The sequence below is a fragment of the Vigna unguiculata genome, chromosome 4 (assembly GCF_037176805.1).
Source record: "Vigna unguiculata cultivar grain cowpea cultivar isolate G323 ecotype 2 chromosome 4, ASM3717680v1, whole genome shotgun sequence".
In the NCBI taxonomy this organism is placed as follows: Eukaryota; Viridiplantae; Streptophyta; class Magnoliopsida; order Fabales; family Fabaceae; genus Vigna; species Vigna unguiculata.
Genome location: NC_140795.1, coordinates 39,493,329 through 39,520,213, shown reverse-complemented (window position 1 = coordinate 39,520,213; position 26,885 = coordinate 39,493,329). Strand labels below are relative to the sequence as shown.

General features: G+C 29.9%; 2 protein-coding genes across 3 annotated transcripts; both read right to left on the bottom strand.

Annotated features, from left to right (window-relative positions):
* Positions 1 to 377: 377 nt before the first annotated feature.
* On the bottom strand, positions 378 to 11,978 carry LOC114181910 (sterol 3-beta-glucosyltransferase UGT80B1-like). 2 transcript variants are annotated; one of them, XM_028068579.2, is made up of 15 exons: positions 11,771 to 11,978; positions 11,046 to 11,654; positions 9,993 to 10,144; positions 7,841 to 8,080; positions 6,074 to 6,185; positions 4,975 to 5,145; positions 4,500 to 4,563; positions 3,853 to 3,910; positions 3,561 to 3,738; positions 2,962 to 3,092; positions 2,272 to 2,374; positions 1,770 to 1,846; positions 1,513 to 1,560; positions 1,251 to 1,400; positions 378 to 889 (listed from the first exon to the last, which is right to left on the bottom strand). In XM_028068579.2, the coding sequence occupies exons 2-15, from the start codon at positions 11,200 to 11,202 to the stop codon at positions 686 to 688; spliced, it is 1,845 nt and encodes a 614-aa protein (XP_027924380.2). In that variant the 5' UTR covers positions 11,203 to 11,654; positions 11,771 to 11,978; the 3' UTR covers positions 378 to 685. The 2 variants fall into 2 exon arrangements, with proteins under 2 accessions (XP_027924380.2, XP_027924381.2); XM_028068580.2 differs by lacking the exon at positions 11,046 to 11,654 and having other exon boundaries at positions 11,771 to 11,974.
* Positions 11,979 to 24,084: 12,106 nt separating this feature from the next.
* Positions 24,085 to 26,650, bottom strand: LOC114180762 (UPF0496 protein 3-like). The gene is made up of 2 exons (XM_028067055.2): positions 26,614 to 26,650; positions 24,085 to 25,049 (listed from the first exon to the last, which is right to left on the bottom strand). Exons 1-2 carry the CDS (start codon positions 26,648 to 26,650, stop codon positions 24,085 to 24,087), a joined length of 1,002 nt encoding a protein of 333 aa, XP_027922856.2.
* Between the last annotated feature and the right edge of the window lie 235 nt (positions 26,651 to 26,885).

Here is a 26,885-nt window from a genome sequence, read left to right as displayed (position 1 = left end):
TTAAAAATTATTGTACATTTCTAAATATTTATATATCATGTATATATCGCATAACATGTACTATTATTTTCAAAATAAATGTATCAACATATCAGATATGTATCGTATCTATTACAAATATCGTATCCGTAGATAAAACTACAAGAAGAAACTTTCCCTCTTGAAATATGCAAGTTTAAGAATGCAGTGGTCTATATGCATATACTTGTGTATATATATTATTTAGTTAAATTTTTATCATGAACGTGTACATCTAGTTGACTAAAATAACATCATCCACAAGGATAAGTGTTTTGGCCTGAGAAGTACTTTTATTATTATGGGGTAATTTTGATTATGATTAGTAGTAATTACTGTAAATAAACAACAGGACTAAATTGTTATGTAAATGGACTATTCCATATGCAGATGATTTAAATGGTTAGTTCTTCCAACTGTTCAAAAGGAAAAAAGAAAAAAGTCAAAAGACTAAAGAACATACTCCAAAAATGGGATGCTCAACTTCGAGATCACTACTATTAGTCAAACCCTCACAAAAGGAGATTTTGACAGAAATGAATGGAATATTATACTAAGCTAAACACTGCTTTCATTACTAAGAACAGGGAAAACTCCTACAAAATATAATTATGCAATGAATAAAAGATAAAAAAAGAATATACTTAAAGTAAAAAAAGCAAAAGAACTATACACTCCCACAAGGTAAAGTGCACAACTTTGCTAGTTGGAGAAAAAACCACTGCAATGGATTTGCATGGTCCTCCACCACCGGAGATGGAGTTGGTAGTGGTAGCTCTGGTGGTAGATGGCGGTGAAACGCATCAACTGCGGCTGTAACACCGTCTTCATTCTCAATCAACTTTGCAATTGCCATTGCTTGTGATTTTACCTGAAGATTTTGCATTCATTACTACAAAGACTTTGTAAACCAATAGTATTATTATATCATATTATAATAGGTAATCAGATTATTGTTAAGAATCCAATTTTGAGTCTAACTTCCTTATCGAATAAAATCAAGAAAGTTGAACATCATATAACAAAGAAGACTCATAAAGTTATTGTCTTAAGTTTTTAGATTAAAAGTAATGTCAATTTCTTATGTGCGAATTTGACTTACTCTATTGATGTTGTATCGCTCCGGTTATTCTCTCTCAAAAGGATGTAAAGGAATTTTTCCATATTTAAATTCAAGGATTATTCACATATTTTGGGATTAGGGATGCACATTGCATAGAATTGGAAGTTACCTCTGGCTGGAGCATGAATTTTATGGCATTTGTTAAATTCTCAAGACTAAGCTCAGATATAGGAATTGGAACAGGTCCCAGTCCTCTCTGATATATTCTGTCTCCCCAAAAGAACTGATCTCCAAAGAATGGAACAATGGTTGTTGGACACTGCAAGTTATGGTATTGCCATTAGTAAAAAAGAAGAATGAGAAAAATCAAGTAATACATATCCTTGAATTAATGAAAAACACTCCTTTTATGACACAATTGAGCATATTACCCCAGCCTTTAGTCCTGTAGCCGTTGTTCCAGCACCACCATGATGCACCTGCATTTTTGTGCCAAAATATCCTCAGTTAACTATTTATTTTGTGATCAGACATGTAAGTGTATATTTCCTACATAATCTCAATATTAAGAAAGAATCATATCCTAAGGACTGAGCTGTAAATCAAAGGGAAATTCCCTCCAGGGGACTCAAAGATTGTTTTTTTTCTTTTCAAAATCAGCCACAAGAAAATATAAATTGGAACTTACCAAAGCAGAACATTGGGGAAACAACCAGTCATGAGGGCATTCCTCTAGCACGAAAACATTTTCGGGAACTTCTGCCGCTGATTAATGGAAAACATAATGCAAGTGAATATAATCAATATCTAAAATGAATAACATATGTTCATATATATTAGTTAAGGGTAATACAATTTTTATACTATTGTCATATTTATATCTTTGTTGTGCTTTCTAATACTCTTACATCTAACATCCTCTATGTTGGAAAGTTTGGGCAAATTCAATTTATTTTAAGCTGAAATTTAACATGATATCAAAGCTTATAAGACTGCAGAAAATTCAAGAATTTTTAACCAGGTAACTATACGTAAGGGAAAGTAAATGGAAAAGAAGAATAACCCTATGATAGTGTAAAACATAATGTATTACAGTCATACACATAGAGGAAGGGTATTTATATAGAAAATTATTATTTGAGAAAAAGGAAACAAATGGTGATAGAATGAAATTGAAGGAAAATACTTACAATTGCCTAGATTCCCCCAGCCCCGGTCAATAATTCCTCGTTGTCCTGTATCCTTCAGTGCCTCCACTATAATATCAGTAGTTCTTTTAGGATCATCAAGAGGCTAATAAAGTGAAACAATATTTTCATTAGAGGCTACGGAATTTCATTCTAAAATTTTGATAATGGTACAAGTACAAAGGTAAAAATATGTCAAGTTTCTAGCTTTAGTGTATACCTGAAACTGTTAATGGTGATAAGATAAATAACTAAACCGATTCTATTGCATAAATGCACATCAACTCTAATATCAATATGCCAAATCAGCCAATAGTTCACATACAATACTCATTATCTTGGGTTGGATCCCATGATGAACCAAAACCAAGCAAACTTTTTTTTCAATAAGCATTAGCTAGTACGTACATACATATATACATATACATATATATATATATATATATATATATATATATATATATATATACATACATATATATATATATATATTATATTTTTAATTTAGTTGTAATCGTGCTTCTTGGTCCATTGCTTTATTTTCTTTTGAAGAAAGCTTTGAGTTCACAAGATAGTAGTAGCAAATATTAAAACCCTGAGTGTAGTAATGTTCTCCAAACACAAAAGGACTAAACTGAAAAAAAAAACAATTTGTTCATATAAAAAGAATATCTACAAGTGAAATTATCATACCATGCTCCCAAACCCAAAATATAAAGGTTTTTGTCCTTTTTGAATCCACCGGACAAAGTCTTCCTGTGGTTGATACTTTGATCCAAGGTTCAAGAAACAATAACCAACGACATCAACTAAGGGGCCCCAGTCTGCAAATTTTCAAATGACATTAGTGCAGGGAACACACTCGTGACAGAAAGTAAAAGTGTAAAAGCTGTTTGTATAATATACTAAGCATTTCAAGACAGGTATTATTGAAAAACATTATCTAGAAATTATGTACTGGACTCAACATCATAATATGATATAAATAAACTGTACTGTCAGATTGTCCTCAGCTCCATGATAAAACTTTATATAGTAATGGGAAAAAAACTAACCAATTATTTATTACAACATAAAATTTGATATATCCACATTCAAATTATCCATCTTTAAGCAACTCCCAGTCAGAATTACTCAAGGACTGAGGCTACCTTGACTGTAACAACTTATGGTTTATCTCATACTTCAATAACAAAAAGATTATTCATTAAAAAAATACAAAAGGATAAAATCAAAAGATTATGCTACTTTCTTAAAAGAACATTAAGCTACTGTATTGTAGCATTTCATACCAGTTGGTTTTGGAACCACATGAGGACTCCACATATAGCCAGTAGGTAAATGAGTTATTGATCCACTGTACATACTGAAGTATGCAATAGGAGCAAGCTTCAATTTTCTTTTCCTGAAGTCATTGATGAGTCCCCGTATTCCCCACCATATCAGTACATCCACAATTATATATGACAGCTGGATAAGGCAAGGACATATAGAAGGGGTGTTTATAGGTAATTAGTTCAGCAATTTATTCACAAAAATTAATTGAATTCACATAACAGAAACTAATTTCGGCAAAGGAAGTACCCAATAACCAGCACTTTGAGGAACACGTGCCAAAGGGTGTGAAAACTCATATGTTGGCCTGCCTATTGAAAAATTTATATGTAAGAAGCTAACTCAGAATTTTGAAGTAATTATAAAAATAGCATTTCAAAAGAAATAGCATCAACTTTTCAAGCCATGTTTTAAAACCTTGGGTTTATCCAATGGTAATAACAACTAGAAAAGTCCATATTTCTTTTATAATGTTTGAATACATGATTAGATGACAGAGTACAATAACTTTACACTAAGATTATATCAAAATTAAACCCTCAACACCCTTCACTCTTTCCAAATGGTAAGTTCACTTAGGAGATGTGTATTTTCATTGATTCCTACCTTTGATCTATGTATCAAAGCAAAGTACATCTTTCAAAGTACACCTTGAAAGATAATGCACTTTCCTTGACCATTGGATAATAGGTAATTATTTGATAGGAAAATGTTCCATTTACCTGAATATTTGAAAAATTATTCCTGCTTTAATTTCTTAGAAGGTATGTGTGCGGTTTTGACTTTTAATATTTCAAGTACACACTTCTATATTTTTACCAAACCTTCTTTTTTCCATATTTAAAGTGCTCTAATGTAATGTTTTTACTCAAAGGTTATAAACAATTTAAACTCACGTCCAAGGCATTGTGAAGAATATGTGAAGGGGCACCCCGAGGGCTTCAGCAATGTGTGTATGTCCTGCAAGACACAACATAAGTTAATTCTATCTATTTTAGTCAAAAGCTCTTGCACCAGACCAATTTACAAAAAAGAGCTATGAAACAAACAAACAAACAAGCATACTCTTGTAAATGAAAGGAATCTTCGCTAGGGAGAAAATGTAGTGCAATTCAATCACTCTCACGAATTTGAGAAAAACAATAGCATCGTTCTTCACACTTTTAAAATGATCGCCCTTGAATTTCAAATTTTAATTTTAGCATCCTTTTTTCCTTAAGAAGAATAGTAGGGTCCACTAAACAATTAATGCTAATATTAATTGGAGTAATACATAAGTAAAGGAATAAACCGAAAGATAAATCAATAGTAATCAAAGTATGAAATAAAGAAAAACATAATGCAATAATCTTCTGGGTTCTAACCACTCACCACATGCAGTAGGATTGGCTATAATAGCCTGAGCTCTAAAAGGAATACCAGTTTCCAAATCAGGTTCTATGCATGCTGGAAGAAGAGAATCAATAATAGCCTTCAGCTGCTTTCTTTGGATAGATATTTCAGTTGGACCAGATGGGATTATACCTTTATTCCTCACCATATCTATCACAGAAATAACTCAATTAGCATACTTCAAAAATAAACCCTCCTACAAAATTTAAAATATTTATGTGAAGGCTTATGCTTGTTTTGTATCTGAGGAAAGGCCTTGTGCTTAAAGCACGAACAATGTATAGGCCCACCCTATCAAAAGTTCAAATTCAACTTTTTATCTGAAGAATAAGTGGCAAGGATTGAAACAATGACAATTTAGTCATAAAAGCTCAAATATATAGCAAGGACCATCAATCCCAAAAACTTAAACTCTCAAACCACGGTTCATGATTGGTTTTACGTTTAACATTTGGTGAAGATATACAATGAACAGAAAAAAGAAATAAGACAGATAAATGTAGTGTTTGGCGGCAGCAAAATTTCTTGAGAAACCTTCTCCTAAGAAATAGATTTTAAATCTAACTCAATCCTATAAAACTGACTTATAAAATTAGATTTATATTTACATATAGTATAAATTAACCTTTTTGAGTAGATATAAAATTTCCAATGCATCTTTCACGTTGAGATATTTTCATTACATATTTGGGGGTCATCCAATGTCGGTCGATAACATGTGCTATTAGGTGTAATGTTGGTTTTTTTTTTTTTTTTTCTTTTCGTAGATGGTAGATGGCACTTGGCAATGACATGGATTTTTAATACAATCCTTGAGTATTTAACAAAGAAAAATCTTTTTCATCAGAGGGAAAAGTTTGAAGCTTAGGATTCTAAAAAGCGGTCAAATTATTTTCTAGCTAACTTTTGCAATCCCATTTTAACCCCCACTATTACTTATATAAATACCAACTACAGCAGATAACTTCACAATCATTTTATATCGAGAAGGATATTCTTAGACAATTCAAACAAATAAGATTATCTGAAAATGAAAATTATTAGATACTAAGGGCAGCATTAAAAAGGAACCTCTTACATCTTGCCAAAGCACGAGGATCACCACCCAACGGATAGAAATCAACACCAGCACTCTTTACAAATGTGTCAAAATCAGCATGTGTTGCCAGCCTAACACGATGACCATAGTCCTGCAAAAGAAGTGATAATTCAGTAAAGCTAATGGTTTTGATATAAAACTCATTAACAGTAATTGGAAAATCATGATTTTTCAGTCTCTCAAATAAGATAAGTAGCACAAATCTAATGACAGCAATCAGGGGAATATACTATCATCACAACAACGTAAAAATGAATACAACTGAATTAAATACTTAGATAATATGCCATGCTTTTTTGTTACATTAACAATAGAGCCACCGGCATTTCATTGAAAGATACAGACAGATGATAAGTCAAGATCTATAAATAAAAATGCAATGGTAAAAGGGAATGACGTAAGAGGAAAAACTTCAATGAATGTGAGTAAGTAATGTCAAAAAGAAGTTAATAATAATAAAGTAGAAAAATTTAAGTCTCAACTCTACAACACCGTCTCAATAAGGTGAGGTTTGACCTCACCTATGTACTGTAAATTGGTCTTACCTCTAGCTAATATGGATCTATAACACACTCCCATACATTGAAGACATCAAGTGTGGGAATCGAGGGGCCCTGATTGTAGGTTGTATGATAGGCCTAAATCTCAACTAGAATAGTCTCTTAATGGCTCTGATACCATATTAAAGTAGTGAAATTTAGGCCTAACTCAACTCTATAAAAGTGTTTCAATAAAAGAAGGTTTGCCCCACCTTATATAATATAATTTGGTTTCATCTCTAGCCGATGTAAGATGTTCAACATATTCACTCATGTCAAGGACATCGTGCATTCACACCGAAGACGTCGTGCACGAGAATCAAGGGGGACGTCGTGCACGAGAATCAAGGGGGACCCATTAGCAAGTGGCGCAGTGGTCCCAAATCTTGTCTAGAATAAACTCTGAATGGTTTTGATACTATATTAAGATAGTGGATCTACTTTAATTTGAGATCCCACATCAGCTAGAGTGATAGCTAGAGTGATAGTAACACTGCAAAGGTATTGTCCTTCATTGCATTACTTGTTGTTAATTGATGCTAATGAGCTAGCACATTTTGCTAAGACTATGTGGGGGATAGTTATTAAGTGGGAGCTAGCAATGGAAGATGATTTTAAATTTCTTTAGAAGCATAAAACTTGGTCTTTACTCAAGCTACCAGAAAGAAAGAAGATTTGCAAAACAAGTGGGTCTATAGGTTAAAAGAAGAACCTTGCAGTAGCAGAAGATACAAGGTTACACTCTAGTAAAAGGATTTCAACAAAAGTAAGGAATAGACTTCACAAATATTTTTTCTCTTGTTGTCAAGATGACTACCATCATATTTATCTTGAGTATTATAGTTGTAGATCTAGACTAACGTGCATATCAACAATTTAATTATTCTAAAGTTTACATTCTTTTTTTATTTATTTCTGGAGTCTATACAATAGAATCAAAAGGTAAACCTGACCATGCTAAAGAATGGTATAAACCAAAGTCGGCCTATGGATAACCAGTAAAGGTTTTATCACTGAATAGGGAAAAAGAAGTACCACAAACTAAAAAGTCAAAAATATTAAATTGGGTGGAAAAATTAACTCTCACAGCAAATGTTTATCAACATCTCAAACATTTGTTCTCAATACAATAAGCAAACACTAATCACAGTTATTTGACATCTCTGCTCTCATGTGCACCATGAAGAATTGGATGGAACAAACATGCCTGGAGTTTTTTTGCCATGGCCAGGAAAGGTTGTACATCGCCTCTAGTCCCAACCACAAGCATGACAATTTGTAACCACGGAGCTGATTTTTTTGATTCAGAAACAACACTTGCACTCATTGTTGTTGACTCTTCAGAAGATTGAAACTTCAACAATTCGGATACAAGAGATGCATCTTTTTCCAGATCAACATCAACAGTCCCATCATTTTGTATCTTTGCAAGGTTAAGCAGCTTTTGCTGAGAAACAACATAGAAGTATTGTCACCAATCAAGAGAATTTGGCAACTCTAATGCATAAATCACAAACACAGTAATGTCAAGAACAAAGCTTCAAAGGCAGGCAACCTAAAGGCTTTCGGACGTCATAAAACTCTTAATGCTTCAATTTTGGCAGAAAAGGAAAACAAAATGAACACATAATACATTTACTTATGAGAAGTTATGAAGTATTAACATGAAGAGATAATATTTAACTAAATTTCAAGTATTTGGATACCATGTTTGAAAAACTTTTCCAGTTATTTCTACGAAAAATAAGTTGTTTGCAAAATAAGCTAGATATTTGGGACATCAGCTGAAATTTAGTAAATTTTCTGAAAAATAATTTTTTTTCATGAATCTGAAAATTTTTCAACAGCTTTTTTTTTTTTTTTTCCATTCCACTTCACACAGACATGTGTTTTAAAAACTAGACAAAATTGGCCAGTCGAACAGGATAAGTAGTCAAGTAACCCATTTAAATAAATCATGGCATTGGTTTGAAGAAAACTGATCAAAGAACCAAAAGCCGGTCAAAATCCAGCAAAAAACTGGTTTGTAGTAGATCAATGGAAAAAAAATGGATACAACATCTTTTTAATTTTCTTTCTTAAAAAAGATAGATCTAAAAAATTTGATATGTTCTTTTTTAAACCAAATATAAACTTGTTATTAATATTATTCATAAATAAGTACTCTAATATATTTATTTTGAACTTCTGCATGTATTTCATTTAAATGTTAAGAACCTACAAAAGTAAGTTTTAGTTTTCACCATCACAAAGTTATGATATTATGATTCTTTACTTTTTTTTATGTATTACTTAATTATTATCATTATTTTATTAAACCGTTACAATCACAGTTAAACAATTCAACCTTAAATTAGTGTCTGGAGGGATTCTATGATCCATCCGATTATAAAAACATTGATACATTTTGTTTTTATTACAAAAAAAATTGATTTTTTTTGTTGCATTCAAACAAAGTTTATCATCTTTAAACTACTTTGCAGTAGAATTACCCAAACAAAAAATGATTCTAATTACAATCAACTGTAACAATAATTGATTATTGAAATAATCTAATTTTCACAATTACCTCAAAACAAACCTTAAGCCACACTATAAACACCACATATTCCCCAACAAAAAAATGTAAAACTGAGTCCAAATTGTGAATCACTAAGTTAACTTCACTATTGTGAGTCCAAATCTGTATCGAAACGTAAGATGCAGAGATAGTACAAAATAAATTCAAATATATAACAATATGATATATAATATTCAGTGAGAATTATAAACTATACGTGGACAAAACAATTTAATCTCAGTTCTCATAAAATAACATGAATAGTTTTATCTGAGTATATGAGAATTCTCTATGTTAGCATAAAGGAATTGATACAATAAAATATTGAAAGAGTACATTGTTGAATAACTGAGTGAAAAATAAAGTAACAAATAATCAAATAGAATAAGATCATAAGTTCACTTTCCATTATTTTTTGTTTACCAATTTAAGCTTACTAATTTTTCAGTTTATTTACGAGAATTGGTGAAAGAAAAGATAATGAATCATAGAACAGTGTGATTCATATCCATGATACAAAATTGCATTGATTATGCAGTAAATATCTTTGATATTATTAGAATTAAACCAATATCTACTGTATCTTTCATATGTATATGATTCAAATTCTGAATCATAAGTGTATGAAAGGTAAAAAAAAGCAATTGTCCAGATTTGCATCTTTGAAACAATATTAAACAGAACATATAAACAATTATTAATATATGAACATAACTTACTAAAATTTGAATGAAATGCACAAGCACGTAGAAAAAGAATATATACACACACACACACAAGATATAACTCGGGAATCTACCTTCTCACACTCTGAAAGCCTGTCCACTATTAGGTCTTGCCTTGGAGAATCCCAAAATTCCATCATTGATTTAGGAAACAAAATCTCATTGTCAGCAGCAACAAGCAGGTTACTCTCAGTTCCAACTGGCTCTGGGATGAAATGATCCAAACCTTTGCGAGCAAATTTCAACAATATAAAACATCAAATTAATCTTCAAAAGAACCAAGAAACAATAGTCAAAGGTACAAGGCCTATAGCTTATAGTCATCCAATACAGCATATAACCAAGATAGGAGGTAGACAAGCACAATAACAATCAGACTAGGAGGGTCAGCCACATGAATCAGTCGAGGCCAATCACATATATGAACCAGCAAAATTCCTTTTAAAGGATAAAAAGCTTCTGAGGATGAAAATAACTTGATCTTTTAATGTAGCATTTAAATTTGTGAAAGTCAAACAAAATGTAAACTGGATACTTTATAGAACTGAAGGTTCCTCTTTGGATAAGGCATTTTACACAAGCAAAGTAACTTAGAGTCCTGGACAGGACAAAACAATGATGAATGCATAACAGCAATGACTAAAGGATTTCAATTCAAAAAGCAATTTCTAAATCTCGCCATTAATTCTATTGAAATCCTTTTAAATCCTTTCCCCTTCTCCACTTCTCAATCTCTGTCCCGCTTCTTGTGTGTACCACACTTTCACAAACTCCTCCATTATCAACTCTTCATTTTTTTCGTCTTTTCATGGTCAAATCCTCAAATATTATTACAGCTCTGCTACTGCCAAATTACTCTCTGCAAAGTTGCGTATTAATCGTACAAAGCCAGAAAACCTTTTTGTTGTGACATCAGAATATACCTTAAATAAATAAAGTGTGCTCCAACCATACTTGGGCAAAAAAGTTAGTTCAGCTAAAAACAACCTAAAAGAGGCTAACAAGGACTGAAAACACTTTCGTTAACCTACTTTACAACAATTATAATGCCTATTGCACAGTCATCAACTACCTAATAGGATAGGAGTCATAAAAGAATCCTTTCCTCAGGGCTAATGAGCACTTACCTACTCCAAGTGTAGAATTAACCTCTGAAGATGTAGAATTAACGTCTGAAGAATTCTGCTCCAAATTTTCACTCCAATTCTCTTCCTTCTCAGAAGAAGTTGATTCAAGCTCATATCTGGATACGTTGTCAACTGTCACCAACTCGTCGTGTCCCATCTGACCACGATCTTCCCTTTTGTTTGCAATCAAAACCTTCTAATGATTCTTTCGAGCTTGAACAAATATTCAATCCCATTACTAACCATCCCAGAATCTGACCAAACTTATCATACACAAGAAATCAAATCTGCATCACCCTCTGAACACACCCGAATTTACCACAGAAAACCAAACCCACCTAATCTCAAGCTCATAAAGACTTGTACCAGTTTCTCCTTTTAACTCTTCATAAGCATGGCACGTGGGCCTCAGAAGACCGAATCGTCACTTAATAATTAAAAGCTTTTGTAAAGAGCACACTTAACCAGCTAGTAAAACCCACCAGTCATTTAAGCAACAAAGAACGTTTGGTAAGCATAAAGTCAAAACTTTATGGAATTATAACTAGACCCAGATGAAGTATCAAGCTTGATTTCACCTCAACACAAGAACAAGCTCTAGCTTCAAACCTGAAAACCCAGAACAAGAGTAGTGGAAAGTGCCCAGAAAAGATTCACATCAAAAAAGGGGAATGACACCACAGAAAGTGAAGCGAGAATTAGAAGACCAAAGGAAGAACAATCACCTTGCTCTCTCTTCACATCAACTGTGTCACTGCCACAGCTTCAACTCCGGTGGGAATTACACGTTGAGATGTGAAAATTATAACAAAAATTAGAATGATTGAGAAGTTATGTTGACGTATTTGGGAGAAGGAAGTTAGTATCTGACACATAACAACAAAAATGGACTGCGAAATCCCAAGAATCCGAGCACGAGTAGTCATTTTAAGAAAGTGACCTTTTATATATTGGTGGAGGAAAAACAAAAAGAAAATATCTCAAGAGAAAAGGGAAGAAAAGAAGCAAAATTTTATTATTTATGTCAAATCAGATGTGTTACTCTAACTTTCAACACGCATTAATTCAAACACTAAAAAAAATACCGACATGGAGCGAGATTTATCGTATGTTCGAGTCGCAACAGGGCATCTTTGAGGGAATAGAGTTACAAATATTACAATATGAAATTATAATTTTTTCTGTAATAAGTATTAGTAAGATATATATTAAAATAATATTTTATGTTAATACAATATTATTGGAGAGGCACTTGCCATCTATTCTAAACAAGATAATTCATGTAGTTAAATAAATAAAGTGATTGTTAGGTGTTATTCGGTGCATGGTCGGTTATGTGTTAAAATAATATAAAATTGGTTAAAATTGATTTTTTAATATAATTAATAATTTTTTTTTCTAAAGATAAATAATTAATATTGAAGGATTTTTTTCTTTTATTATTTGTGATTCTTAATAATTTTTTTAATGTTAACTAATATTATTTTTTTAATTAATACATGTATTTATTATTAAATATTAAATACGTAGTAATTATTAAACTCATTTCTTACTCCACGTTTTTGTTATGCTAGATGCTTACTGATATTTTAAAAAAATAACTATAACTTTGTGAAAAAGTCAATAATTTTATTTAGTTTAAAAAATATAATTAAAATAATATATAAAAGTCATACCAAAAATCACTTAGTGTAATATATATATATATATATATATATATATATATATATATATATATATATATATATATATATATAAACTATTTAAAAAGTGGTCAAATCAATGAAACACAATCTTTTTCCATAACCTATTAAGCAATATTTATAAATAAAAATTCATTAAAATATATTATGCATTATCTCACTTAAACATTAATTCACTCTATTAAAAATGTCTTCTTCACAAAAATCTTCACTTGCAGATGAAGAAGTAAACACGTGGACACCTAAGAAGAAGACACATCAAGACGCAAGAAAAGAACATGGAAATATATTTAGCAGTTGAGAAGGAGAACGTGCCGACATTATAAACTCATCCCTTAGAAGAAAAATATCTTAGTAATGTTCATTTACAATTTATCTTTGAAATTAGGAGCTTTCCACAGACACAAATATCTAAATCTCAATTTTCTAGTCAATTTCACAAAGGAAAATGTCAGCAACAAATTTCACTTTCAATGTAATTTTGCACATAAACTAAGATATAAATTTAATATTTTTTTCTTATAATATTTTAATATCTTAATTTACTTACATTAAAAGTAGAAAAATGAATCGTTATTAAAATAAAATAAAATTCCATTTGAGTATATACCAAAATTCATCTGTGGAAAATATTCAAGTAATAAGTGACTTCTCATTCTAAATCATTAATGATATCCTTCTTTTATTTTTCCTCTATCTGAATTCAAACTGTGTATACTAGAGAGTGCTAGTATAGGTAATTAAGGGTTCGTTATTACTTTAAAAAAAAATTGAAATGTGTTTTCTAGTTGTTTCTATCTTGGTATGATTGCATTTCTTGTAATTAAATAATTTCAATAATTAGTAAAAATTTAGGTTGCTTAGATTTTCTAGTTGTAGATTTGGGAAAAATTGAGTGTAAAATTTCTTCGTGTGTTTCTTTGATAATTTCTTGTACTTTTGTATTATTAAGATTTTTTATCACTACATAATAATCTTTACTTATTAACAACTTTCAAGATAAAAAAGCTTTTTAGGAAAAATTTTGAAGATTTATTTTCTTGATCCATTCAACCCCTCCCACTCTTTGCACCTTTGGGTTGTGATTGATGTAAGGACCTAGGTTTATGTGCTAAGTGTTAAGTATACAAAACGTGCAAATAAGTGTATCAAACGATGAGGAATAGAAAAGAGCATTAGATGAGTCTCGCATACACAATTGGAGTAGATATTAGTTACACTAAACATAATAAATTCTATGAGTTACATATGGCAAAAATTATGTAGTTGACAATATAAGTAAACAAGAAAGAATAGATTGATACATGTAACTAAAGGGGAGTAGACAATACAAGTGAAAAAACTTGATTATCTAATTAATTAATGATTTGATTACTTGATTAAATAATTATTTAAAAGCTCAAGCTATAAAAGGTGTCATAACTAAGTTGAATTTCACTTTTATACGAGCTATTATCTCTTTAAGAAACTTTTGTCTCCTCTTCCTCTATAAATCTCTCTAGATTTTTGCTAACTTTTTTTTTATCGGCAAAAGATAAATAAATAAAATAAGAGCACTTGGGATACTTTAACCCTTTTACAAAGAGATAACCTACACTATTTGCATAAGATATGGTCTCTTTAAAACACACCTACACAAAAGCTAAAACACTAAAAAACACAACAAGATACACGACTACAAAGAAAAAAATATATCTTTTCAAACTTAAAGTAGAGAAAGACAAAGTTAAGAGGTATGCTATAACTAGAAAGATGTTGCCTAAACACACATGAGTAAAAAGCACTCTCGAGAACCATCTTGTAGCTTGAACAAACATGAAAAAACCCCACAAAAAAACTACCATTCCCCTTCTAAATACAACAAAATGCATGAAGCAAACATTCTCCTTGATTTATGCCAATTCTACACCTCCGAAGTAACTCTACTCCCTACATTGGACACATAGATAGAGGTATTTCCCACATTGACAACAACAACCTTGCATAGGCCATGGGTTGCTTTTTGGACTGATTTAGCCCCATTTGTATTGGCAGCTTCAAAAAGCACTCATGTTTTCCTTGCAAAACATCATAACAACATAGATAGTTAGTATGTCCTAAAAATATAACCCCACCTTTACTCCCACACCCGAGGATAAACACACACTTATGCAATCTAGTATTACCACCTGACCCCACCTTTTGTAGACTATATCAAAGATTTTAAGCATGTTATGGGGCTAAAGCACCAATCTAACTTACCCATTCTTTTAAAAATCTGAGAGCATCATAAGACTTATAGTGTCAAGGGCTAACTTTTAAATCAATCAAAATTTAAATCAGGGTAAGTTCATCTTTAATCCTTTGTTTAAGTCAATGTAGTGATGTATTGTCAGGTTGGTGGTTCTTTCTTATTTATAACTTTTTTTGTTCAAGAGGGGTCTTTATATATCAAATATCTCTAAAGTATGTTCAAATTGTAGATTCGTAGTTTTTTCTTGTGTAGAGTAGAAAACCCTAGAGATTGCGCCAATGGGTAAATCTCGAGGAAGGTGAAAGCTTTAAGATAGAAATGGGAGTTAATTGTTACTATCAATGCTAGATTGTTGATTTCGTGGTTCTGTGTTGAATGATGAAGATGTGATGATGTTGTCTGATTGATGTCATAAATGTTTGAGACTTCTTATGATGTTGTATGCTATTGTATGTGGATGACTTGTTAAATTGTCATTGCTTGTCGTTAAAGGAATGAATGAGTATTGCGTGGTTTTGTGGGTTCTATTAAAATCAATTGATTTTCTAAGATTTTAGGAAGAATCGAGAAAGTTAAGTTTTTAACTTGGTCAACTGAGTCCAAAAGTTATATTGTGGGTGAATTTCTTTAAATATTGTAATTAAGACTTTAAAACCTAGAAAATGAATAAGTACACCCCAAATAGATCAAAGGGGTCAGTTGAAGTAGTTAAGAGTTGTATTGATATGGTGCAAAGAAAGTCCTAAATGATGGGATGAGTATATGAATTTGGAAATTATTTGGCTTAAGAAATAATCTAAGCAAATGAAATGTCATAATACGAAACTGGTATACCTATCAATCATATGAATTAAGCAAATGAAATGTCATATATGCAAGCATTCATTAGACAAAGTACTCACCAAACGATGTACTTAGTAGATGAAGTACTCGTCAAATGATGTACTTAGTAGACACAATACTCATCATATGATCCATTTATTAGTACTTGTTAAATAATACACTGATTAAACAAGTCATCCACCCACTTATTGAAAATTATATTTTAAGTCTCCATAGAGAGCATCATAAAATACCTTCATTACTTGAATATAACTCACTCGATGATCCTAGTGGAAGAAATTGCCAAGGATTTGAGTCATCTATTGAGTAGTATCCTACTAAAGAAGAAATATTTTCTAATTATTCAACGAACTTAAGGATGGTTGGGTTGTTTAGTGAAGACTGAAATAGGTGGATTTTACGCTCGTAAGATAATGCATTCATTAAATGAGTGTATGATATCCCTAGGTGAAGAATAAAGAAAACAAGTCCTTTTCAAGTGTGATATTGAAACCTAGATGTTGGTATATGTGTGATTTGAGGGGTTGAGTAGACTTAGGACAACAAATATTTGCATAGATTGATTCCAAGGGAAAATAACTATGTTTGTGCATTTTAGGTGTATTGAATCGGGAACGCGACTATAAGAGATTAATCTAACTCTATTAGTTGTTGGACTCGTGTGGAGGAAAATAGTTAGGCAGTGAGAGTCAAATGAGGTTCCTATGGTCATGGTTGGTGGTAAGAAAAGGCATTGTGTGTGGCTAGACCAAAAATAATTCACCTATCATATGGGGGTCTTCATTATTGTGGCTCTGTGGCAGTAATATAACATGTGGCTCGATTTGAGCGGGAAGACATGTGACAATTGCAAAATTAGAGTTCTAATTCAATACACACCCATCTCCTAGAAGTAGATTCATATCATTATGAATAATGTATAACGTTGGGTAATATGTGTAATATGGAATGTATGATGGGTGAAAGGTATATGTTGCTTCTAAATTTGTACCTATGTTTTATCATGTTAGCTTACCATGAGTCTTGTGTTTTGTTTGTTTGTTTATGCTATGAATGTGTGTTACACATGTGAAAGGGTTGAGTGTTGCCAATATTTTATAGAGGATAATTATATGTGTATTTTTTTATGTTCCTCTTAAAAAGATATTATCCACGTAAATGTATTTCAAAAAATTTAATATATGAAGAATGTAAATCTAATGACATGTATAGAGGTTCTTTATCTATGAGGGCAATGGATAGACAACTTGTCAAACTATATTGTTAGGTGATTTGCATATGCACCAAATGATTAGTCTAACTTATGTTTGTTAGACGATAAGCACATGTTATGTTATTAAATGTTAAGCTAAACAAGTAGTGTAGCTATGTAGCACCTTGAGAGTAGTGTTACAATGAAACCACTATTTGTTTACAAGATTTTATAGATAAGGAAATATAGTTTGGATGATCTTAGTTTATAAGTATGAAATAGGATCCATTTTATTGGTGAATGTTTTAGTAGAATAATGTATATTGCATATTGAGTATAAAGTTTTTTAGTTGTATAAGAGTTTAAAGTCTTTTGGTTGTTCGTCAACTCTGAAGCTCTTTGGTTGCATGTGAGTTTACAGTTTCATTTGTTGCATGAGTCTAATGTTTTTAAAATGTATGTATAATTTGAGGTTTATCTACTATATGTAAGTCTAGCATTTTTAGATGCATGTTAAATGTAACGTTCCTTAGTTGTGTGTTAAGTTTGAATTTATTGTTTGGCATTGTTGAATTAGGTTTTCTTTTTCATTTTCTTTAGTCTTACAGGGAAAGTAAATTTATTCTAGTTTTTTAAAGGAATAATTTTACGAAATGGTATACAAATGTGTTTTGAAACTCAAGGATGATGGTTTCATTGTGGTGCTTGAAGAGAATTATTTGTTTTTATCAAAATCACAAGTAACTTTAGATAGATTATTCATACATAAACTAGTGTCTAATTTTAAATAAATTGTATATTAACAAGCTTTCTCTTTTTATTTTGATAAATAATATTAGTTTAGTTGAAAAAGCATCTACTAATCGTTTCAATTAATTTTGAACTTTGAAAGAAGCTTAAAGTTTTAAGAATTATGGATGATACGTTTGTCATTGATTTCTTTTATTAAAAATATATATGAAAACATGTTACATTAGTTAGAAAGTGCGCATATATATTACTATGATAAATATAGATACGAGCTAAAGATTTCATAGATTTAATAAATCATAAGAACAAAAAAATAACATGCATATGGTAGATCAAAGCATAGGTAAGATCTTAACAAGGAGATCAAGAGAAATATATATATATATATATATATATATATATATATATATATATATATATATATATATATATATATATAAAAGTATATAGACAACTTGTTAGACACTTTTATAAGAAAAGAATCAAAGTTAAAAGAATAAGAATCATCGGGAGTTTAATAAGCTAAATGAACGTGTCTAATCTACATGAGCTATGGCTATCTATACAAGAAAATTATATTTCTTCTCCTTGAACAAATTATGTTTTTTTTTAACAAAATTGCTCATTTTCTTCCCATTTGTCATAAGTAAAAGAATAGACAAAAAGGGAATATCTTTAACATCATTGTTTCGAAAAGTTCAGTGTTGAAGGTGATATTTACTTGAAAAATAGTTGTATAAACACTATTTGAAAAGTAATTCTTAGACACTATTTGAATAACTCAAAAGATTAAAAAAATTGAAAGAGGAATATTTGAAGGTGTAAGAATAATGGTCAACCAACTTGTCGAATACTTACCAAGTGTAATATATTTTGACACATTTTATTAGCAAAAAATGTGTCATCTTTATGGTTTGGCGTGCATCATAATAATTGAAGACTTGGGTTTGCGAAAGAAACTCCATTGTTCTTTACAAAAAAGAAGTATATATAATATTATAATAATAGATTATGTAATATTTTAAATAACGAAAAGAATATATGAATGAGTTACAAAAATATTAAGAGGAAACAAAAAATCATTGATAAAATCTTATACTAATTCATAGTTAACGTTAAAGTTGGCGTTAAATAAACATGAACCCACCCCACATCAGCACTTATCATACAAAAATAATAACATTGTTTATTATACTGTATCCCAGAATTTAAATTAAAATTTATCTTCGTCAACTCATTCTTAGTTTTCGTGTACATACTTTATCTCTTAGACTAACAATATTATAAGATTATATTATATATCACCATGCACCAAATTATAGAATTACGTTATAGTTGAATTGGGTTTACGTGGAATCCTTAACTGTTAAGCTACTATAAATAGGAGATTAGAATGAAAAAAAAAAAAAATATATGATGGGCTATGAAGAAGATAGTAAAATCATATAATATTAATTTATCATTGAGATGTTAAATGATAGTTTTGACCAAGAATGTTGTTTGAAATATATGTAAAAAGGAAAGAGGAAAGAGTGGAATTATGGATGTCTCCAAAAACAGAGATAAGACCCTTACCATGTTGCTCCTATCCAATAAACTTCAAAGTACTAGATTGGTTACACGTTTACTTGTACAAATATTCCAGCACCTTCGTCATCCTGATTTTTTAACTTTAATAATATATATATATATATATATGTTTTTTTAATGCTGAGATTTTCTTATTTGAGAATTTAATTTCACATAAAATAAATTATTTTCTTCTTATTTATTAAAAGAAAGAATTATAAAATAAAAACATTACAACTAACACCGCGTAACATGTCTTTAACTTGCAAGATACTAATGAAAAAGATTTTATTGAGCTAATTTTTCAAAATTTGGAATTGATTAAAATAAATATAAAACAAAAAACCTATTTAAAACTTTTCAATTAAAATGGAAATAAAATAAGTAATTAAGTCTAAAATTTTTTAGTTGTCTACTCAACTATGATAACAAAAAGAAATGGAGAACTAGTAGGTGAACTCACCAATTTTTCTTTTAAAGACCAATTTTTCTATTCAACCTATGTTTTAAACCTAGTTATTGTGAACCTTTTCTATGATAATAATGTTAATACCTTTTAGTTCCATCTTTAAAACACAATAACCACCATCCTACTTGTAATAATATGATTCACAATCTTGTATATAGTTTAAAATGTAGGTTAACTCTTTACAAGAAAATAATATATTAGAGTCGGCCATAGACTCTAAAAATGAAAAATGGACTCTATAGTGTTACCTAAGCATCCCAATAGGCTGCAACGCAAAATCTAGGGACATTATAGAGTTGATTATAAGTAGATACTATAGAGTCAACCTTTCGTAAATGCTATAGAGTCGGCCATGAGTAGACGCTATATAGTCTCTCATAAGTAGATGATATAGAGTCAACCATACGTAGACGTTATAGCGTAGGTCTATTTGTCTCTACATGTGACGTTATAGTGTGATCCAATCTTGTACGATAGAGTGGGCCTAGCCGATACAACCCATACAATTTATAGCAAACCAATTTGATGAATTTGCACGCTCCATTTAGCATTATACTTGATAAATAGGCATATATACATTCAATCATAATTCTTCCCAACTTCAATTAGAATCACTCTCAACATCAAAAGTGAGAATTGAACATCAAATTATAATTACATTGTAGTTGAAAATATAGTAATAAAGGAAGCAAATATTTGTTCAGAAAGTGGTTGTGATTACATTAGTCAATAAGTTTATTATAATGTTCACTATCATACTATTACTGAAGTTCAAAAGTTCTAAATAATACATCCAACTTGAGTCGAAAGTCAAAGTCACATAGAATGAGAAAAGTTCTAAATAATACATCCAACTTGAGTCGAAAGTCAAAGTCACATAGAATGAGAAGTCGAGGTGTAATTAATCATAACTAAGTGAAGACTTGTAAAATAAAAATTTAATATATATAAATATGTGAAGTTTAAAAATAGTATATACCACAATGCAATCACTTTAAATATGACTATCTACCTAATATAGTATGTGAGCATGTAAACAAAATGATTACAAAATGAACATTTCAGAAAATAATTGGGCAATAGAGAAGGCTTCAAAAATAAAGAAGATAAGGGTGATTAATTAGTACTTAGGAGTTGACCATGCTAAGGTTTCTTCTACATTGTTGATAAGTGTCAAGAATAAGTAAATTTTTCATTTGAAATTGACACTTATCATGTATCAAATAGTGTTATTTGTGTACAAAACAAACCTCATTAGCTTAAGATATAGAATGAGATATTGAGAAATAGAATTTTATGAATTATAATGATATTTTGCTATTTTGCAGTAAAAATAAAAGAAAATATCAAGTATGCAGCCGAGCCATAATACTGGAGCTGAGCCATGGAAGTAGAAAATACATGACAACATATTTGGACTTTCTGGCTTAGCACAAAAATGGACCTGGGCCTCATTAGGAAACCCTCTTTGCAAGGTAACGTAGAGCGCAAATCTATGAGGTTGAGAAACCAGGAAAACCCTTCCAAGAAGGAAAGGTCACATGCTAAGCACCAGAATAAGGGGCTAAGCTGAGAAGGAAACTCACTTGTAAAGTAACCCTTGTAGCTGAGCACCAAAAGTTGGGTTGAGCACCGTCCAAAAATTCCAATAAATAAAGACCTTGGGTCTTCATTCTAGGCATTGAGTGGAGGCTCCACAATGTATAGTAGGACAAAATAGGGTCTATGAAGCATGAGGGAGACGCTTTTAGTGTAGATCTTATGTATAGATGTTGCTGGAATTGCATTGTAATATTCTATGAGTAGTTGAACTCCCTCGTGTCCAAGTTTGATGTAATCAATTCTGGTTCTATTCACTTCTACTTTTTGGGTATTTATCTTTGCTTTCATTCAATTGTTTGTGGTTTGATTTATGCTTAATGATGACTTGATCACTCATCTATTTAACTGGCTTGGATTTTGAGTTGAGAAGTCGGTCTCAAACTGTGGTCCAATCAAATCATCATACATGTACTAGATGATTCATGGCATACTAGAATGGATGCTAGAGAAAAGAGTCTTGCACATTAAAGTAAGGACTCATTCTACTAGGAGTTGAGAGATCACACTGGGGTTTGGAGTCTTTAGGTCCTAGTGTATCAAAGATAAACCTAGATCTACATAGAAAGAATACTCCCAGAACATTGAATGATTTGCAAAGTAAACAAGAATATAGTGGTGTAGTAGAAGATGAGATGAAATCAATTCATACCTCCTACTCCACTCAATCTATATAATAACTACCATCTAATTTTACTTGCACTTCTTATCACAAGCCAAACACAAAAAAAAAAAAAATCAAACTACCAATATACTTGCTAAATCCTTGCGGATATGACACTTGTTGATACTACTATGTACCATTACACTTGTTGAGAAATGGTTGTTGAAAAATAGTCATCAACTGTAAACTAATTTTCTTTATGTTTTTTATTCAATCATAATTCAAATTCATTCTTTGAAACCTCAAAAATAAAGAATACTTCCTTAGCGTTAAACATGAGGTTAACATTTCAATTTTTCATTTTCATATGATTTCATTCAATGATCCAAGTCTGCATTGGTCACAAGATCCACTATCATTGGATTAAATAACCAAAACTGGGTTCCTTTGTCTTGTTGGAGCACATTAGATAATGCAAAACAACAAGGGATTAAAGGATTTTCTTATCTAAAAACAATTTAAAGAATCACTTTCAATAGGTATATAAAATCTACGATGTTACATTCCTTAATACTAAAAAAATCAAAGATGTCATGATTGACTTTAGCCCACGTGTCAACAAACTAATAAAGGCTCTCTTTTTAGTCGATATGAGAATTTCAAACCTCTCACATTGAATCATATACATCTTGAATGTGAGACTATATATTAATGATGATCCACGATAACAATTCTATAGTGGGTGAAATAATAAACTAACAAAGAACAAACTTTGTTACGATATGTTCTACCCATGACTCTTTGATACCATTTTAAGTAGACTCTAAGTCTTACTCAACCTTACAAAATCAGCGTGTAAGGTGAGATTTGGACCCACTTATATACCGTAAATTAGTCTTATCTCTAGTCGATATGAGACTTCCAATAATTTATGCAAAGTATAAAAAACGGTTTTTTTGTATTTCAGGGTCCCTTTGACCAGAATATTGTAAAATAGGGGTTGATTTTTTTTAAAAAAAAAATAGGTCATGTCGTTAGCTGGGAGGACGACTTCTCGTCATTCCCAAGACCGGTTTCGCTTTTTTTTTTTTTTTTAAAATAAATGTCATTACTTCACATAACGGTTTTTGTTTAATAGAAAAATGAAGTTGTCCTGTAGCATGACGACTTCTCTTTTCATTTTTTTTTAAACTTTTTAGTTTTTCAGTTTTAATTATTTCTTTTTCTTTATTTTATTTTTTAAATATTTCAGATTTTTTTTTTATAAATTTAATGGTTTTGCTTATTTTTTTTATTTTTCAGTTTTGATTAATTTTTTTATAATTTTTCAGTTTTCGTTATTTGTTTTTTTTTAAATTGATTAGTTATTAATATTTTTGAATTTTTAATTTTTTTTCAAATTTTGTTAGATATAGAAATTATGTTTGATTGTATTTGTAATAAAATAAACTTAATAAAATAGATTAGATAATATAAAATTATATAATAAAAATAAACTAAAAATAATTACAGATACAATCAATATAATTTTTATATCTAATAAAATTTAAAAAAAATTAAAAAATATTGATAATTAATCAGTTTAAAAAAAAAACAAATAACGAAAACTGAAAAATTATAAAAAAGTAATCAAAACTGAAAAAAAAAACAAAACTGTTAAAAAAAAAAGAAATCTAAAATATTTAAAAAATAAAATAAAATAAAATAAAGAAAAAGAAAAAGAAATAATTAAAACTAAAAAACTAAAAAGTTAAAAAAAAATAAAAGTGAAGTCGTCAATTAAAAAAAAACCGTTACGTGAAATAACGACATTCATTTAAAAAAAACAAAACCGGTCTTGGGAATGACGACTTCACTTTGGAAGTCGTCCTCCCAGCTAACGACATGACCCATTTAAAAAAAAAATTCAACGAACCCCATCTTACAATATTTTGGTCAAAGAGATCCTCAAATAAAAAAAAAAAAAAATCTATAAAAAACAAATTCCTACAACAATTTATAGAAAAATAAACTAATCTTAACCACATCGTACAATATTCATAGGTTTATCACATATACATGTCTAGATTCCAATGCCTTACGCACACATTTTTGCCATTTCCTTAGTGACCAAATCCCTTGATCGGTTAATCGTCACAAGGCACAAGCACGCATGCTCTTTGAGTTCTTCCACTTTTTTCCCAAATCCAGCATCACTTTTCGTAAGCTCCTTCACTATTTGCACACAGAATTTATCAATCTTCTTGTCCAAACATAGCTGCACCATTGCCCTTACATGTTCAATGTCATCGTAAAGCCGATCCACAAGCCTACTCATTGTATCAAAGTCTTTCTTTAATATATAAGATCCCTTGGTTGCCATATCAAGCTGCTCACAAACTTTACCAAGAAACCTTCTTGAAAACCTCAAGTGTAGAAGCTCCCTCTCAAGACTCTGAGTGACTACTGAACTTAAAGTATGTGTTGTTACAGCAACCATGTCACACACCACAGTAACACAAAATTCTAGTGTCTTCAAATATCTCTTCATCTTGAAGTTCCTTTCCAGCTTTTTTCTCATTGAGTTCAAACGATTCAACACTGATGAGTTTTCATCGCTAACGAGCTTGAAGTGATGATGCTCGAGATTTGAAAAAGGGTTAGTCAAGATGAACGAGTTGAGCTCAGCAATGATGAGCTTCAACTTTTCTTGTGAGTCATCATCATCATTGTCCATGATTTCTAAAGCTCTTTGAATGAATTGGTAATTACACTGAATTTGATTGATGTTTTTGAGAAGATGGCCACAAAGGAGTGAAGCCTCAGCACTGATGTGAAAGTAATCGAGCATGAGATTCTTGAGTTCTGGTTTGTGTGAAAGGATCGTTGCATCAATGATGGTGTGTACAGTTTCTTGGTCTGGTTGAAGGAGGGTTTCTGAATATTTATTCTGGTTGGAATGAATGCAAAATTGAGCTTTGTCAAAGAAATCAATATAGGATTTTGACCTTAAAGCCCTTAGGTATTCCTCATGGAAGTTTACACTTTTTGATACATCTGAAACTAGAAATGTAATTTTGTTATGATAGAAAACAAGGAAATTATGTCACGAGATCATATAATATAATAAAATGATATATATGTTGCCTCGGGTTTTAGAATAAGATGTGTTGTTAAAAGAGGTTTAGTTAAATATATAATTCTAAGTCATTATGCTTTTAATTGGGTTTATTATAGAATAATTCAGCTTATCCGAATAAATTTAATTTGATTAAAAGTAGGCTACTTTGATTCTTCTTATTGGGTTATAATAATTATAGTGATTATTATGAAAATGCATATAACTACTATATAGGTTTATGTAAAATTTAAAAATTGATTCAGAAATATGTTAAAAATTAGAAGTTCACAAGTATTATGTTTATTTAAATTATAAATAAATTTTAGTTATTAAAATAAAAAAATATTATAAGTAATATTGTGTGAATAATATTATGAATAATTATTTAAATTTTAAAAAATAGTTACTAAAATTATAAAAGAATTAATAATTATTTTATATATTTTTTTAAATTATTATATAATTATCTGAATTAAAAAAAAAGTAGTTCTTAAAATGATAAAACTGAAAAATAGTTTTTTTTTATTATAAATGATATTTAAATTTAAAAAGTAGTAATTAAGAAGATAAAATTAGAAAAATAAAACAGGACAATATATATATATATATATATATATATATATATTTATATAGTTATATTTTTTCACCATTTTAAATTTTAATAATTTACATATATTAAATATTATAAATGAAAATATCCTAACTTTTAAATCAAAAAGTTCTCAATAAAATACTAATAACTAAATATCTCAGTTAAACTATAAAGTATTAGATAAAAAAGAAGAAGAAGAAGAAGTGTGTTGTATGTAATCAGTAAGTTAAGTTTAAACATTAATCAGTTATATTTAAATATAAAACAACATGACTAATGTGGATTTTTTTTTAGATAAACTGAATATTTAATTGAATAATCGGAAATTTTATCGTATGCTCACAAAAATCTTCTCCTTTAGAATTAATGATATCATTTTTTTATATTTAATGGAATCAAGTTTTTTAAAGAAAATATTTTGAATTATAATATAAATATTTTTATTATAGATGTTGCTTGAAATTATGCATATATTTAAGTTCTACAAAGTTTTAACTCATTAATGTTTTTGAGATAAGCAAGAAAGCTAAAAGATATCACATGGGGAGTAGAAGTTTTGACATTTATTTATCCAGAAAAAAAAAAAAAAGCTAAGTTTTTCCCTTAACTTCTCAAGTTCTTGATTTCAAAAACAAAATAATCTAATTGATCATGGAAAACTTCCTAATTAGGACAATAACATCTAAGTTTTTTTCTAGATAAAAGAGTTAATCAATTATCTCTACAATTTTTTTTTCTTATTGTTCTTCATTGCCTTGAATAAAGACATATATAAATAAGGTTTAAGTCACGCAAAGCATCTTTTAAATAATTAAGCAAAAGAATGTTTTGAAGATCCATCATAGTAAGGACTATAAATTTGTAATGTTTTTGGACAATAGTCAAATGAAAAAGATGAAGTGATAAGAACATACCTTGATTAGGCTTAAGAGCTCTTAATTTTTGAAGCATGGTTGGTGATTGATCTTCTTCAATTCTAACAAACTTTCAATGTTGAAATTAAAGTATAAAACTCTTTCTCAATCACTTAGGTCTTTATGAGAATGAAGAAAGTAGTATTAATTGTATTGTGTTGAAGTTCATAAACATTGTTTGCAATCTTTGCTTTTAAAGCTTCTCTCCATGGATATTGTTTCAATAATTGAAGTTTAAGCTTTCTTTAATTAAGACATAATCATTTCAGTTC